Source organism: Anguilla rostrata, chromosome 12, assembly GCF_018555375.3.
Source record: "Anguilla rostrata isolate EN2019 chromosome 12, ASM1855537v3, whole genome shotgun sequence".
NCBI classification, from domain to species: Eukaryota; Metazoa; Chordata; class Actinopteri; order Anguilliformes; family Anguillidae; genus Anguilla; species Anguilla rostrata.
The window spans coordinates 1,458,158-1,474,928 of NC_057944.1; the positions used below are offsets into that span (position 1 = coordinate 1,458,158).

The window sequence follows — 16,771 nt, forward strand, 5'->3', positions numbered from 1 at the left end:
ATAACGGAATACAATTTTTAGCAGTAAAAGAATGTTTTTATGTATGCCCAGATGCGCAAGTTCGGTGTTGAATAATGTGTTTCCATTTAAACCAATCCAGACCAGGTCTTAACTGACAGCACATTTTGCTATTTTGGTGGCGTTATGAATGCGGCACACATGTGAATGCATGACACAGATGTGAGAAATATTTAATTTCAGTTTGACTGTTTCAAATGCAAGCTGTGCTCATTCACGCAGTCCAATGGCAGCTATTTTTGCAGTGCATCTGTATGGAGCTAACAGCGTCATTTAGAACTGATCATGTGACTAAACTGTCATGGTAGCCTCAGTGAAGTGGATTATTTCTAATCCTGAATGAATTACATTCTGTCATCAAACTGAAGATGAATTATTTGTGAAATTTGTAATTATAACAGGCTTCAGTGAAAAGCCTAGGAACAGTCAAAAAAAAGTGTTCATCCTTTACTACTTTCTCCATACATTAAGCCAGCACACCACCAACTTGCGTGTTATTGGTCAATGATTGAGCGAATGTTTGGAATGTTAAAAATGTATTTTAGATGCTTGGAAGGGTTGGGTGGTACATTACAATACAGCCCTCAGAAAGTCAGTGCATTCTTTGTGGTGTGCTGTGTTATACACTAAATAGCCATACACCTTGGATGTGACACAGACCCCACAGAGTAGACATTACAGGACTTTCATAGGGAGAGAGAAAGAGATTACAGCACACAGAGTGCATGAGAGAGCAGGGACTTGTTGGCTGTGGAGCCGTTTCTCTCGTGAGCACACATTCATCTTATCAAGTGCATGTCTGAAATAAATGAAACTTAGTTGAAGTGGTGAAATGTTTTCTTTATTTTTAATTGTGGTATTAAACAAAAATTGACAGTAAAGAAACAATATTCATAATATACTATATTAACTCTCTGCAGACTGAACAACTGTAACCTCACAGAGGAGTCCTGCGATATTGTGGCCTCAGCTCTCCAGTCATCAAACTCAACCCTGAGAGATCTGGACCTCAGCTGCAATAACCTGAGAGATTCAGGAGTGAAGCTGCTCTGTGCTGGACTGATGAGTCCAAACTGTAAACTACAGAGACTGGGGTGAGTAGTGCTGTGTACTGTGTGACCTTAACTGTTGTGGCTGTGTAAGGGTTTGAATTTTGTCACAGGGAAGAAAACAAATTTCCTGATTTCATTCATTTTCAAAACCTGTAACCTGAATGTTTGTGTGAATACAATTTAGCATATATGCATCTTGTCTAGGGTGTGCTCATATGAAATTATCGCTAGACACTGCACCCTGGAGAGAGAGACACTCTACTGCTGCCATCTAAGTGTTCTCTGACACTAAAACCTCAGTCAGCGTACAAGTGAGCAATTCATGACCTCTGTATTATTTTATCCATCTGGACACTGACTCTAGCAGCTATCCCAGAGGAGCTGCACATCCTGCTAGTGAAATTAACAAATATGCCCAGTGAGTAACACAGTAAGGGTGTTACCCCAAAACTTTATTAACGAGGCCAATGCAGTGATTGGTTCTTACAGAGATGCACACTTCAGTCAGCGTATAAGTGAGCCATGTAGTTTGGTGCAGTGTAAGAGAAAACAGTTTATCATATGACAAAATATGAAAGTTGCCAATAACCAGGAATAGACAGATTTAACAATGTTAAGAGGCAATCATTTGGATGGATTTTCCACAAAGATTATACAGATGCAAAAGCAATAGTTCAAATTTTTAATTGGGATGGCGGGTACGGTATGCCATCCCGCCAAGTTACGCCTTGGCGGGGCAGCATGCCCCATACCTATACAGCCCAGAGAGTTTGGCACTTTTCAGGGTTCCCTTCAAAAATAATGGCAATGACCACAGACTCTCAGCCCTTAAAAAACATTAATTTCTGTACCTTCTGACCTCATTTCAACAGACAGAATTCACAAACAATGTCACACGTCCACACAGTAATGCCCCAAAATTAGGAGATTTTGTGTTTTTTCCTTCTTCTTCTTCCTGCCTGATTACATCATCATAAATGCTCCAGGCCCACAACGAATACATCTCCCCATTGGAAATTTAGGTATATCAGCCAATAGAAACATCAGATACACACACAAATATACAAGTACGCGTTTTAAAGTAGAAATATTTGCAGCCATAATATCTGCAGTCTTTTAGCTCACTGGGTTGCCATTGGAACTTTTTGTAACTGATGCAGGTTCATCCCCCCTCGGACTCACGCGATCCTCTAACTAATTACACTGGATTGATGGCTAACTAAAAATAAAGAATTTAAACTATTGCTTTGGCATCTGTAAAATCCTTGTGGGAAACTCATTTATATTTCACAAATCCAACTAAAATACACCCACATATTTGACAGTTCCACCTTCGCCTTCAAATTTTACATTAGGTACCTTGCTAAAGATAGAACAGGTCGCGTGTATAATGTTACTATAGACGGCTCTGAAATTAAGCACTAAAATCAATGATGCATTTCTGTCTGGTAGGTAACATTACTGGTCGTACCGAAACTGGCGCAAGATAATGACTTCTCCATGCCTGGTATATCGCTTTTTTAAAAGTCAAAATGGTTGCATTGTGCTAGTACTGGTACTGTAACTACTTCTTAACTAGACTACTGTAGCGACCCTGCAACAATAATTAATGTTAGCTTGCCCTATACATATCCTCTACTGACATGCAGACAATTAGTAGGTCTGTCATGTACAATAGCCCATTAAAACCACTTTCATTTAAAAATGACATACACTTTCATTTATTTGTCATTACTGGTAAAGTAAAAACATTAAATCTATGCCTATGTGTTTCTTTCAGCTAGAATGTGTGTTTGCGTGCATTTATATGCATGCATGTTTCTCATAGCCTAATTTATATGAATTGCTATTATCACTTACTCATAACAAACCCAGTACAAAAAGAAATGATATCTGATGAAAAACACATTTTCAACATACAAAAATGCCAAGTTACTTACACATACAGTGTACTGTCTTTAAGTCATTAATTCAAATCTAGGCCTGCCATTAAAAGTATTAATATCAAAATTACAGTTACATTACACTCAATTTCAAAAAAATAGCACAGCTATTTTGGAAGGTACCCAGGCATCACAAATAAGTGTATTTTTCACAAACGGATTGTCCAAGACAATATATGACCACTCAGTCTTGAAAGGGACATCTCTATGCGTAAATCCATTGGTAAGGTTGTATATTTATTCCATATTAATGCCCAGATATTGACAGTATAATGACATGGCAATTTTTTAAAATTCCTCTTCTTTATTTAAGTGTTCAGTGAGCAGCATTTTTCACAGCTGTACTGGCATACCTTCGGCTATTGTTGGCTTTATCTTGTTGCAATGACGGAATACAAATTTTTAGCGGTAAAAGAATGTTTTTATGTATGCCCAGATGCGCAAGTTCGGTGTTGAATAATGTCAAGTCAAGTAAAACTTTATTTGTCCCCAGTGGGGCAATTGGATGTGCAGCAGTGAAACAGTACCAAGGCAATTAATACAACATATAATAAAAAGTAAAAACATAGAATACAAGTAAAAACATAAAATGCAGTAGAAAACATAGAATTCAAGTAAAAACATAGAATACAGTAAAAACATAAAAATACATTTTTGTAAAAACATAAAGTGCATAATATTATCAAGCCTGGTTGGGTGGTCAGCTGGTATCAAATTCAATCAATCAAATTTTATTTGTATAGCGTATTTTACGACATTGTCACAATACGCTTTACAGAAAACCCGTAGCCTAAACCCCCACAGGAGCAAGCCTAAGGCAACAGTGGCAAGGAAAAACTGCCTGTGGCAGATGGGGAGAAACCTCGGAAGGAACCAGGCTCAAGGGGGAAACCCATCCTCCTCTGGTCGGCTCAGGGTGCCGACTGGTGACCAGCATGTCAGCCAGTTTAAGCACAAGATATGATATGTGATGTGGCTCAGGTGATGGGTGGGGCCGGGTGGCGGTGATGGGGAACAGCAGGTGGCGGCAGATGTGGGCAGGGTGGAGGTAATGACGAAGGAGGGGCTGGACCGCAGAGGTGGGGGAGACCAGACGACTCTCGAAGAACTCTCGAGGGTTGGGGCAAGAGCCCCGCCGGCAGCGTGGGGAAGAGGGTGGAAACGGCAATTAGGGAATTTGCAATATAGCAGACAGTGAGTAAAGTGGCAGTGGTATGTACTGGGGGGGACCCCGCCAGGAGTAGAATATGGCTGCATATCTACTAGGACAGGGATGGAGAGCCCATGCAGTCATGAGGGGTAGACAACCATACCCGCCTATCAAGAGCCAGCCCATGTAAAGTCGGGTCACAGCTGATTGACAGGTGACAGTAAGGAAAGGATTGCCACCTACAAAGCTCTATGACTACAGGCTTCTCGCACCCTGTCTCCAGACTACAACTGATTGTAAGCCTGAGCATAGAGGTGCGTTTTTAATCTAGATTTAAATATTGAGACTGTGTCTGACTCCTTTATAAATTTTGGAAGCTGGTTCCACAGTAGTGGGGCCCTGTATTAGAAAGCCCTACCACCTTTTAGGTTCTTGGAAATTCTTGGGACTACCAAGTAGCCTGCGTCTTGAGATCGGAGTGACCTTGTGGGCTTTTATGGTAGGAGCAGGTTTGATATGTACACAGGCGCACGTCCATGCAGAGCTTTAAAAGTCAGGAGCAAAACCTTGAAGTCTATCCTATGCTTAATGGGTAGCCAGTGAAGTGACGCTAGTACTGGTGTAATGTGCTCATACTTCTTCTGGTCAAGATACGAGCAGCTGCATTCTGCACAAGCTGGAGACTCTTTAACGAGTTATTAGGGCAGCCAGAAAGCAGGGCATTACAGTAGTCTAACCTAGACGTAACAAACGCATGGATCAATTTTTCAGCATCTTTTACCTTTTTCTGTTGGAGTTCAGCAGTGAAATGGCTGATAGTATGAAGGAGTGTTTGTATCTGTTGGTTTTGGCTAATGGGTATTCGAAGCGGAAACCCGAAGGCAAGGTCTGAAACTCTAGGTGCAGGGGGTGGGTGCTGTCAGACAGGATGGATTCTGCTTTCTTTAACAACTGTTTGTTATACAAATCAGACAGACTTTTCTGTTGAGTACCTGTGATACTGCTACAGACCTTGATCACCTTTGTTAATGCATTTTTCTGTTTTAAATTAAGAGAAGTATGCCAACAGATAAAAGAAAAAGTAAAAATCTATTCAATAAAAGATCTGTAAAACAAAGTCATCAGGGACCTGTCAACATTGAACTTAGCCAGCTTCCTCAGACAGAAAAGGCGCTGCTGGCTTTTTTTACACAACATATTGGTGTTACAATCAAAACTCAGCTTATTATCAATTATGATGCCCAAGTACTTATATGACTCAACAATTTCTACATCCTGACCATTAATTTTAGTGTTGACAGGGTTGGAGTGATGACGTCTAAAATCAATACACATATCCTTGGTCTTCGTCACATTTCATTCTAAAAAGGCTTCTTGACACCATCTTAAAAAATAATCTGTGCCCGGCCCATGGGACATTTCCTCCTCTTTCAGCAGGCTCACTATAACCGTATCATCTGCAAACTTCACAATGTGATGGTTTTCAAACTCACTGCGGCAGTCATTAGTGTACAGGATATATAGGAGAGGAGAGAGGACACAGCCCTGGGGAGAGCCAGTTGATGTAAAAGTTTGTCCAGAGAAATGTCTATTCACTCTCACTCTCTGAGATCTGTTGGTGAGAAAGTCCAAGATCCAGCCAACAATGTTAGTGCCCAACCCAAAACTCTCAGCAAGCTTCTGCACCAGCAGGTGAGGCTGTATGGTGTTAAAAGCTGATAAGAAGTCCACGAACAACAGTCTGGCATGGTTCTTACTACCCTCTAAGTGCTTATAGATGAAGTTGAGCAGAGTTATAGTTGCATCCTGGACCCCCCTGTTGGTTCGATATACAAACTGTAACAGGTCGAGATGATGTGCCGTCCTATCCAGAAGTTCCTTTTTAATCAACTTTTCAAATGATTTCATAACAAGAGAGGTCAAGGCTACAGGCCTGTAGTCATTCAGTCTTAGGGTGGCTATTTTTTGCAATGGGAACTATTGTAGATTGTTTCCATAGTTCAGGGACCGTTTGCTGACAGAATGACACATTAAAAATATAATTTAAAATAGGGCCTATTTGATCAGCACATCGGGACAGCATACGGCTACCAATGTTATCAGGGCCAGGGCTAGTTCTGGCTTTACAGTGTTTAAAAGTATTCACAACACTGTGTACAGAAAAGGAAGAGAAAGATTGACTAGAGTTCATTAGGTTGTGTTTTAAAACAGCAGTTTCGTTGCTAAAATCATGCACATCAAATCTTGAATAAAACATATTAAACTCATGAGCCAGAGCCAGATCTGACGGAAAGCCTTCTAAAGCCACCCTTTTCTTTACTTTGTCATTTAACCTAACCATGGTCCTGACACTGTCCCAGGCTGAGCCTAAACTGTTCTTGCTCACATTGAATTCAACCTTTTGTTTGTAGCCCAATTTAGCCCTCTGAATTTCACGTTTAATCTCTTTTTGTAAAACATTTAGCTCAGAGAAATTATCTTGCTTAAATACACATTTTTTCTTGTTTAATAACACTTTAAGGTGTTTACTCACCCAGGGTTTACTGTTCGGATAGATCTTAACTACCTTTTCAGGGATAACAATGTCCTCGCAATATGAAACCCATGAGCTGACCACTCTTCTGTGAGTTTGTTAATGTCCCAAGATGATTCGATGAACTCCTCCCATGCCGTGCAGTCCAGACAGCCTTGCAGCATCAGCGTTGCCTCCTCCGACCAGAGTTTCACCTTTCTGGTGAACACTTTCCCCCTCTGTAGGCATGTGCGATATGCTGGAATAAATTGTACACAGTTGTGGTCAGCCGTGCCCAGCGGGGGGAGTAGGACGGATTTGTAAGCTCCTTTAATTGAGCCATAAAACTGGTCTAGTATTTTTCCATTTCTGGTGGGGCAAGACACACATTTGTAAAAGCTCCTGAGAGTTTTGTCCAGCGAACAGTGGTTGAAGTCTCCCAGAATTTAATTAGGAGCATCAGGGGACAGCAACTGTAGTTTCTGCACAATCTGTAGGATCAGTTCAGAGGCGATGCTTTCGTTTGCCTTGGGGTGAATATAGACCACAGTCACAAAAATCTGCGGAAATTCCCGAGGCAGGTAGAATGGACGCGTGGAAACAGAAAGCAGTTCAGTATCCTTGGTGCATAGTCTCTCTCTTACTAGGGCAGTTTTGCACCAGCGTTCATTTGTTTCCATTCAAACCAATCCAGACCAGGTCTTAACTCACAGCACATTTTGCTATTTTGGTGGCGTTATGAATGCGGCACACATGTGAATGCATGACACGGATGTGAGAAATATTTAATTTCAGTTTGACTGTTTCAAATGCAAGCTGTGCTCATTTACGCAGTCCAATGGCAGCTATTTTTGCAGTGCATCTGTATGGAGCTAACAGCGTCATTTAGAACTGATCATGTGACTAAACTGACACAGTAGCCTCAGTGAAGTGGATTATTTCTCATACTGAAAGAATTACATTCTGTCATCAAACTGAAGATGAATTATTTGTTAAATTTGTAATTATAACAACTGCGCTTCCTATGAGAGCAGGGAGGCTTCAGTGAAAAGCCTGGGAACAGTCAAAAAAAAGTGTTCATCCTTTACTACTTTCTCCATACATTAAGCCAGCACACCACCAACTTGCGTGTTATTGGTCAATGATTGAGCGAACGTTTGGAATGTTAAAAATGTATTTTAGATGCTTGGAAGGGTTGGGTGGTACATTACAATACAGCCCTCAGAAAGTCAGTGCATTCTTTGTGGTGTGCTGTGTTATACACTAAATAGCCATACACCTTGGATGTGACACAGACCCCACAGAGTAGACATTACAGGACTTTCATAGGGAGAGAGAAAGAGATTACAGCACACAGAGTGCACGAGAGAGCAGGGAATTGTTGGCTGTGGAGCCGTTTCTCTCATGAGCACACATTCATCTTATCAAGTGCGTGTCTGAAATAAATGAAATTTAGTTGAAGTGGTGAAATGTTTTCTTTATTTTTAATTGTGGTATTAAACAAAAATTGACAGTAAAGAAACAATATTCATTATATACTATATTAACTCTCTGCAGACTGAACAGCTGTAACCTCACAGAGCAGTCCTGCGATATTGTGGCCTCAGCTCTCCAGTCATCAAACTCAACCCTGAGAGATCTGGACCTCAGCTGCAATAACCTGGGAGATTCAGGAGTGAAGCTGCTCTGTGCTGGACTGATGAGTCCAAACTGTAAACTACAGAGACTGGGGTGAGTATTGCCGTGTACTGTGTGACCTTAACTGTTCTGGCTGTGTATGGGTTTGAATTTTGTCACAGGGAAGAAAACAAATTTCCTGATTTCATTCATTTTCAAAACCTGTAACCTGAATGTTTGTGTGAATACAATTTAGCATATATGCGTATTGACTGGGGTGTGCTCATATGAAATTATCGCTAGACACTGCACCCTGGAGAGAGAGACACTGTACTGCTGCCATCTAAGTGTTCTCTGACACTAAAACCTCAGTCAGCGTACAAGTGAGCAATTCATGACCTCTGTATTATTTTATCCATCTGGACACTGACTCTAGCAGCTGTCCCAGAGGAGCTGCACATCCTGCTAGTGAAATTAACAAATATTCCCAGTGAGTAACACAGTAAGGGTGTTGCCCCAAAACTTTACTAACGAGGCCAATGCAGTGATTGGTTCTTGCAGACATGCACACTTCAGTCAGCGTATAAGTGAGCCATGTAGTTTGGTGCAGTGTAAGAGAAAACAGTTTATTATATGACAAAATATGAAAGCTGCCAATAATCAGGAATAGACAGCTTTAACAATGTTAAGCGGCAATCATCCGGATGGATTTTCCTCAAAGATTATACAGATGCAAAAGCAATAGTTTAAATGTTCAATTAGGATGGCAGGTACGGTATGCCATCCCGCCAAGTTACGCCTTGGCGGGGCGGCATGCCCCTTACCTATACAGCCCAGAGAGTTTGGCACATTTCAGGGTTCCCTTCAGAAATAACTGCAATGACCACAGACTCTCAGCCCTTAAAAACATTCATTTCTGTACCTTCTGACCTCATTTCAACAGACAGAATTCACAATGTCACACGTCCGCACAATAAAGCCCCAAACTTAGGGGATTTTGTGTTTATTCCTTCTTCTTCTTCCTGCCTGATTACATCATCATAAATGCTCCAGGCCCACAAAGAATACATCTCCCCATTGGAAATTTTGGTATATCAGCCAATAGAAACATCAGATACACACACAAATATACAAGTACGCGCCTAAAGCCGCGTTTCCACCGCAGGAACTATGGTCTAAATTAAGTTCCGGGGTCTTTATTTTACCCCCAAAAAAGTCCCTGCTCGGGGGGTAGTACTTTTCAAAAGTACCGGAACCTTTGAGGTGGGGCACAAGCGCTGAAAATTTCTGATTGGTCGACTACTTGCAGTGGTTTATTTCAACCACCATTTTTTAAAATCTTGCATCTGGGCTCAATTTAATGGGACGTTTAACAAGGAAGTATGCAAATTCGGAGTAGATAAAGCTATTAAATAATTTAACCTCTTGGCTCAAAGCCCCTAGTGGTCGGCACGCCGGCATGCCGAGATTACTGAACTCAGAGATTCGGTGCTACTGCAACCAAAGTGTGAGTTAAAAACAGAAACACGTTTTAGTTTAATTAGTAGACGATAAACGACAACTATGCGAATACGGAGTTTCGCAGCGCCACCATTGTCGCTCTGGTCGTTCATTTAACACGCACCCCCTCCCTGCAGTCTCATCTACAACTACACCCCCCACCCATGACATAATGGACAATATTGTCTATGTTGGCATTCATAAATATATTCTTTCACCACTAAAATTCGTATTCCGTCATTGCAACAAGATAAACCCGACAGTAGCCCTAAGATATGCCAATACAGCAGTGAAAACGCTGCTCACTGAATAACTAAATAAATGAGAAAAAGTTTTTAAAAGTTATACCATATCATTGTACAGTCAATATCTGGGACTAAATATTGAATAAATATACAACCTTACCGTTGGTTTTACGCGTAGAGATGTCCCTTTTGAGACTGAGTGGTCATATATTGTCTTGGACAATCCGTTCGAGAAATATACGTGCATCTGTGACGCCTGGGTACCTTCCAAAATAGCTGTGCGTAATACCACCACGTGTTGTTTACGGCATTGTCACCCTTTTAGTACAGCCTGACTTGATTGCCAATTCATGTATTCAGTAGTTGAGAGTATAAGCTTTCTAACGATGTATAACATGTCTAATTGTGCTTTAGGAATAGCGTTTTATAGTGTTTTCTATGGAGACAGTACTGTCTCTGTCTCCATCTACTGAACATAGATAAGATTTAATCATTGCTATGTAAGTATTACTGCTCAAAATATTTTGGTATACGTTATTTTTTAAATTGAGTGTCTTTAAATAGGTTAGTGGTATTATATAATGTGGATATTTCACACTGTAATGTAAGCATTAGTTAGTAGTGTAATAGTTTTTTTGTGAAGCATGCAAGAGTGATGACGTGAGAGTTGGAACATTGCCAAAACGTGGTGGACAGTTGAAAATTTTCATGTCGTCCCATCCCCATACAAGAAAACATACGAGAGTACAGAGTATAGAAATACACACAGGAGTTAATTATTACACATTTAGGTACTGTACCGCATTGTGTGACAATTTGCATTATTTTTTAATCTGATAGCAATGTTTCATCTGAAACTTCATAAGGGGCTCATTTATATGCTTTATAATGGGCGAAATGCATTTTATTAATTTTTGGAGAGCTTCTGGATATGTTTCTGGACCCGTAGATATTTTAGACCACTGTGCTGACTGAAAGCTTGTAATTCCCACTTGAAAATGATGCAACAGTGAGTTTCTTGAGTCAAAACAGTTGATTTGTAGTGAAATACGTGAATATGTTGTGATTTACAGCAATGCATAATTTAGACATTTTGGATAGATTTGTAGACGCTGGGTACACTGGGTAGTTTTTGCTTCATACATCTGTAGTAGTTCTGCATATCCACCCTTGTATTTTATGAACTTGTGGTCAAGAAGCTTTTGATCCAGCACATGTATAGTTTAACCTGTTGCATATATGCAATCTCTCAGTATTTCATTGCAAACTAAAAAAGTGCAAATTCATTTTTGATTTTTTGTCTAGGCAATTGAATTTGTGGTACTTTATTTATTCCAAAATTATGAATATAAACTAAACTGCATTAGTACTGTAAATTGTACAGATGTCTTGCTTCATTTAAGCCATTTTTCAAGTCTCTGTGGTGTTCACATCTGGAGTTATAAGGCTTTAAATAGGGTACCCCATAAAGGGGCAAGATTTGGCATGTGCGCTAAGGGGCTAAAAACTGTGTTGACAGTTCAGAAATTTTACTTTTTAACTTTAGAACTTTAGAACTAATTTGACTGTTTACAAGCATTTGTGCCTACACTTAATGCTTCACAAAAATTAGTGGGGCCATTATAAAAAAATCTAACCATATTTGAAGGCATTATTACACATTCCATCACAAGAAAAACTCACTGTGAAATGTTTTAGATGTTAATTGGTTGTTGTTTATTCATACATTCGTATATTTAGGTGGCCTACAAAGTTACAGCTGCCAGCATCCTGAGGGACTGAAGAAATTGTGCAGCCATTTCAGAAGCAAAATGGCACCAATAAAAGCACCACTAACCATCTTATTCAAAATAGCCCCAGAAGGGATTTGGTATTGCTGAAATGAAATGTCATTCAAATTGTGACCCATGTCTTGACATCATCCTCTTTATGATTTGTTAAAGTTATGCTGGGAAAGAGGCCCTATAAAATGCTTACTGACATGGCTAGACAGCTAAACCTAGATTTAACAACAATATTATTACATATCTTTGCCTCGATCTTGTCTACAGTGTGGTATAAAACATTTTAGTTGTTCAAATGGGTGTTTTTTTTAAATTATGGTGAAAAGGGGGACACAAGCCTGGTCGAAATGAGTCCCCAACTGCAATGGAATTTTGAAGCCATGGTTTGAAACTGAGACATTTTGGCATCTATAGCGTTTTGAGTGCATATTTCATTAAATTTCCATCCCATAACAATATATGAGTAAATGCATACAGTATATTGGTTTTACTGTACGGTCACCACTAAATATTGGTTAATGTCGCTTTCCTCCAAGGACAGTTATTAAATGCTGAGGGAAGCGGCTAAATTTAATTGTATTCTGGCAAGTTAGTGATTTATGTTGTGATTTGACTATACTGTAGCATTTATGACATTATGCATATAAATTAAACTGTCAAAATATGTTTTTGGGAAAGATTGCCAAAATAGGTTTGACCTCCCTGATATAACATGTTTTATGTATAGGCCTAGTAATTAGGGGTGTTAACAGTTAATCGGTTAACTATTAATCGTTAATAGGAATGGTGATTGACCAATTTAATTGATTAAATTATTAATTTTCAATATACCGTTTCAATGAACGGTGGTGATTATACTTCAGTTTAGAAAGTCGATTCTCCGTCATTAGAAACAAATCTTCTTGACTGGTGGAAAGTCAGGGCATTAGACTGCCAGCATTAGCAAAATGCTATTTGTCCATTCCTGGTAGTGGTGGGTGTTACAGGTCCTTTCAGGGACACAGATCCTTTGACTCTGTTCCCTAAAAGGATTTGTTCCTGGATTTGTTCATTGATTCCTTCATAGCTCTCTCCCTGACTCCCGCGAAGGAGAACGAGAGTCATGCAGCGACTGATTCCGACTTCAGACTCCTAGTGAAAAATATTTAATCTACTGTGCTTTGTATGTGAATTCCTACAGGAACCTCACACAAACAGGTGGCACGAGTTAGCCTACTATATAATTTGCAAATGACAGAAAGGCTATCAAAAGTGCAAATTATTTAGCAGGATGTGACAATTTCTTAATTTCTTCAATTTCTGAATTTGTAGCGTTATTAGTGCAGAAGTTGTATTTATTTCGCGGAGCGATGTTGTAATATAGCCAAAATTGTGATTTGCCGTTTCAGTTTTGCACTCTTCATTTTCATTCTCTGTCTGCCTGTCATGATTTTATGACCCATAATTCCATGCAGAATCTACTGAATGCCGTGCCGTTCACAATTGCAGCGGGATGGTCGGATATGATTTTATCTTCCAGCTTGGCCATGTTTGTATTTATTTTGGCTAACAGCGTTGTCAGTTTCCAGCCTCATGCATTGGTCTTCAAGCTGGCTGCGCTAATGTTTAGACAGTGCTTGTGAGAAAGCATGTCAGTGGTGCCTAGGGTCCTGGCATGGTTTTTCTATGAAACAGCCTTCTGGTTTTGTTTGGCATGTGCGCTGGGAGAGCAGTAGCCATTTATAGAAACTTTCCGAATTTTGTTTTGCTGCTTGTGCGTTCATGCAACTAATACCACACACACACAAACACACACACATGCTACCCAACCTCCCACAGTTGGTATAATTCTGTTCAAATCCATCATTGCCATCTCTACGTCTTAATGGCAATTGCATTGCACATGTTTGTAGAGAATAAAATATATCACTCCTCGGGAGCCAGATTCTCTAATCGGAGTCATTCGTGTCCATATTAGCCGCCTCAACCAGTAAACTCCAGGTGAAGGTTTACACCCTCTGCTACACTGGCCCTTCGAGCCGGAGTGAGTGCAGCTAATTAAATAATATGGACAAGGCGGTTCCAGATGCACCAGAGCCCCAGAGTAGGCCCCGCACAGATCATCCGCTCACCCTCAGCATTCCACGCCTCGGCAGCCAGAGTTTCCTCCACCAGCTGTGTCAGCCACAGCTATTCCGACTGCTTCAGCTGCACTGCAGGCACTGCCACAAGTATATCGAGACTCAGTGCTGCTCTCTCCTGGATCTTCTCAGCTGACGTCACACACTGTTACAGCATCTACTGCTCCACGTCCTGCACCCCATGTGACACAGTATCTAACTCCAGCACCCATGGCAGCCTTTGGGCTACAGCACTCTGTATCACATATTTTCACACTTTTTTTCCCTTGTCAGAATAAAGCCTAACACTTTACAATAAGGTCACGTGACTTCAGTACAAATCAAATTTGTCTTTAGTTAGTAGTTCAATAATGTTACTAATTTATTACTTATATTAATTATTTATAGTTACATGATTATTTATACATTTGCAAAACACAGGATAAACTTAACCAGAAACAAATACATTAACTCTTTTTATTGGCATTAGTCAATGGCAATTCATGTGACCTTACTGTGAAGTGCTACTGAATAAAGTGCAGTAAAATTGTCGGGCTAGTGAGCTAGTGCTCTCATTTAATGTTCTGAACCAAGAACATAAGCAGCATCAAATGCAAAAACTCCTCACTTATCATGTATTTTATTTGATTTCATTTACTAATTATTTGCAAAATACCAATTTTCTAATAAATGGTGAATTTGTTGAAAGTGAAAGGCGGAGTCACATGCCGTGACACACCCCTATTGTGGACAGAAGAGTTGGACGCAGGGAATTGTGGGAAAAGATCCGGATTTCACCAGCATTTACTGTGGGCTTAGCGAGAGAGAGACTATTGATAGAAAATAATTAAAGGAAACAAACTTATTCTCCCTTCCCCCTCATGGATTCCAGGTAACAAAATAATGTAGTAAAGAACAAACTGAAATAACCAGAACAAGACAGCACAACGGGGACGCTTTTCAGCCCTTTCTGTCGCTAAGGCTCTCTCTCTCTCTCTCTCTCAGCATATGCAGCCTATGCTCCTCTTCCGAGGAGAAAGATGGTGGGTGAAAAGCAGCAAGCTCCAACATCTCACATGTGAAAGCAGGGAAGCTTTTAGGCATAAAGGCTGGATTGAGCTTAAGAAAAACCCAATCCATATTAGGGGAGAATATTGTGCATGAGAGCACGTGGAGGTCACTGACTCACTTAGCTGAGGCTAGTGCGAGCAGCAACGCTGTCTGGAGAGACAGCAGTTTTAAATCTATCTCATTTATAGGCTCAAATGGCCTTAGAGACAGAGCCTCCAGCTCCAGTGATAAATCCCAAGGGGAAATTAGCTTTTTAGCAACAGGCAGAGAATAGTAAGCCCCCTTCATGAACCTGTGAATGAGGGGGTGCTGCCCCACTGCATAGTCTCTGAACCCAACATGCCAAACAGTGAGAGCTGCCAGGTCGACCTTAATGATAGTAAAGGATTTCTCTTTATTTGTAACAGAGCACTGGTAAGGCACTGACTGACAAGAGGCACACCATCTTTCTAACACCTGACACTTATTGTCATGAAGTGGCCTGGTAGAGGGCGCTCTCGTGCTCTGGATGGTTGCAGCCATGTGAGGGGGAAGCCTTAATGTGTTGAGGTTATGCCTCTCACTGGCCAAGCTCATAGAGCTACTCGCTCGGGGCAGGGGTGGTGTATTTCCCTGTTCACCTGAGACAGGAGATCCATGCGTAGCGGGAGTGTGCATGGCTGTACATAAAGGAGAGGGATAATCACTGCATTAACATTTCCAGAGTCTGGGGATTGAGACACCATTCCCCATTCAGTGGGTTTCCCCTTGACAGCAGATCAGCGCTCGTGTTCAGAATTCCTAGAACATCAATCAGACAATCAAATTTTATTTGTATAGCGTATTTCACAGCAATTGTCACAATACGCTTCACAGACAACCCTGGCCTAAACCCCCACAGGAGCAAGCATAAAGCAACATGGGTCATGTGTAACCACAGAAACCACAGAAAGAAAACAAGAAAAAAAACAAACAAAAAAAACAAATGTGGAGAAATGTCCTGTTTTACAGATTTCATATTTAACCAGCTTAATTGGGACAATGCAAGTGACAAACGTTTAATAAAAGCTAAAAAAAAAAAAAAAGTGGGGGCTTAATTTATTAAAAAATACCCCCACTTATCAAATTTTTTGTGCAGTTTATATTACTCCACAAGGTCTACCAAACATTTTGTACGGGGTTTTAAAAGAAAAAAAAATGACTTAATACATCAGGCTTTTATTATCATTATTGTTATCATTGTTACAATAATAATTAAATGCAGCGCAATAATTAGCCTTTTATATTCGCAAAAGCGCGTGAGAATAAAACGAATTGATGGGTTATAGGGCAAGGACATGCAGAAAATAGGTGCAATGTGTGGAATTTTCAAAAGACGCCACGTTTTTAAAAATTAAGTTTCTACCTGCAGTAAAAGTTAGTGGCAATAATCAGTTGTGGTGTTCTCATACAGCCACTAGATGGCGCTGCAGTACAATTCCAGTTGAAAACGATCATGCCGCAGTTGCATTGCTGGTAGATCGTGCCAGGTGAACTGTAGAGTAGCACAGCTCGTACATGAGTCCGGCACAGCTTCAGGTACAATATCGCAGGTCTGACCAATGATATCATGACTGCTTAGATAAAAACCTTCGTGTTATTTTATATACTGGTGTATATATTGAAGTTGTCTGTGATAGTACGCTGCTTAGTTCTTCACTGGCTCCACTAGCTAGGTTGGTTCATGAAGTAACGTTGGGTAGGTAGGTTGGTCTACTAGCTAGCTAACGCCTGCCTGTGAGTCAAAGCCAAAGCGAAATTT

General features: G+C 40.4%; 2 protein-coding genes across 52 annotated transcripts in view; one reads left to right on the forward strand and one right to left on the reverse strand.

Moving 5' to 3' along the window:
* Nucleotides 1-16,771, forward strand: part of LOC135235493 (NACHT, LRR and PYD domains-containing protein 12-like) — a 419,768-nt gene that overhangs the window by 395,324 nt on the left and 7,673 nt on the right. For 45 of the 47 annotated variants that reach the window (XM_064300950.1, XM_064300980.1, XM_064300949.1 and 42 more), the window contains 2 exons: nucleotides 939-1,112; nucleotides 8,233-8,406. In XM_064300950.1, coding sequence (XP_064157020.1) covers nucleotides 939-1,112; nucleotides 8,233-8,406 — 348 coding nt within the window. The remainder of the gene's footprint in view (nucleotides 1-938; nucleotides 1,113-8,232; nucleotides 8,407-16,771) is intronic. The other 2 variants (XM_064300960.1, XM_064300961.1) reach the window with 2 other exon arrangements.
* Nucleotides 1-16,771, reverse strand: part of LOC135235498 (cytochrome P450 2M1-like) — a 340,188-nt gene that overhangs the window by 299,951 nt on the left and 23,466 nt on the right. The window lies entirely within an intron of this gene.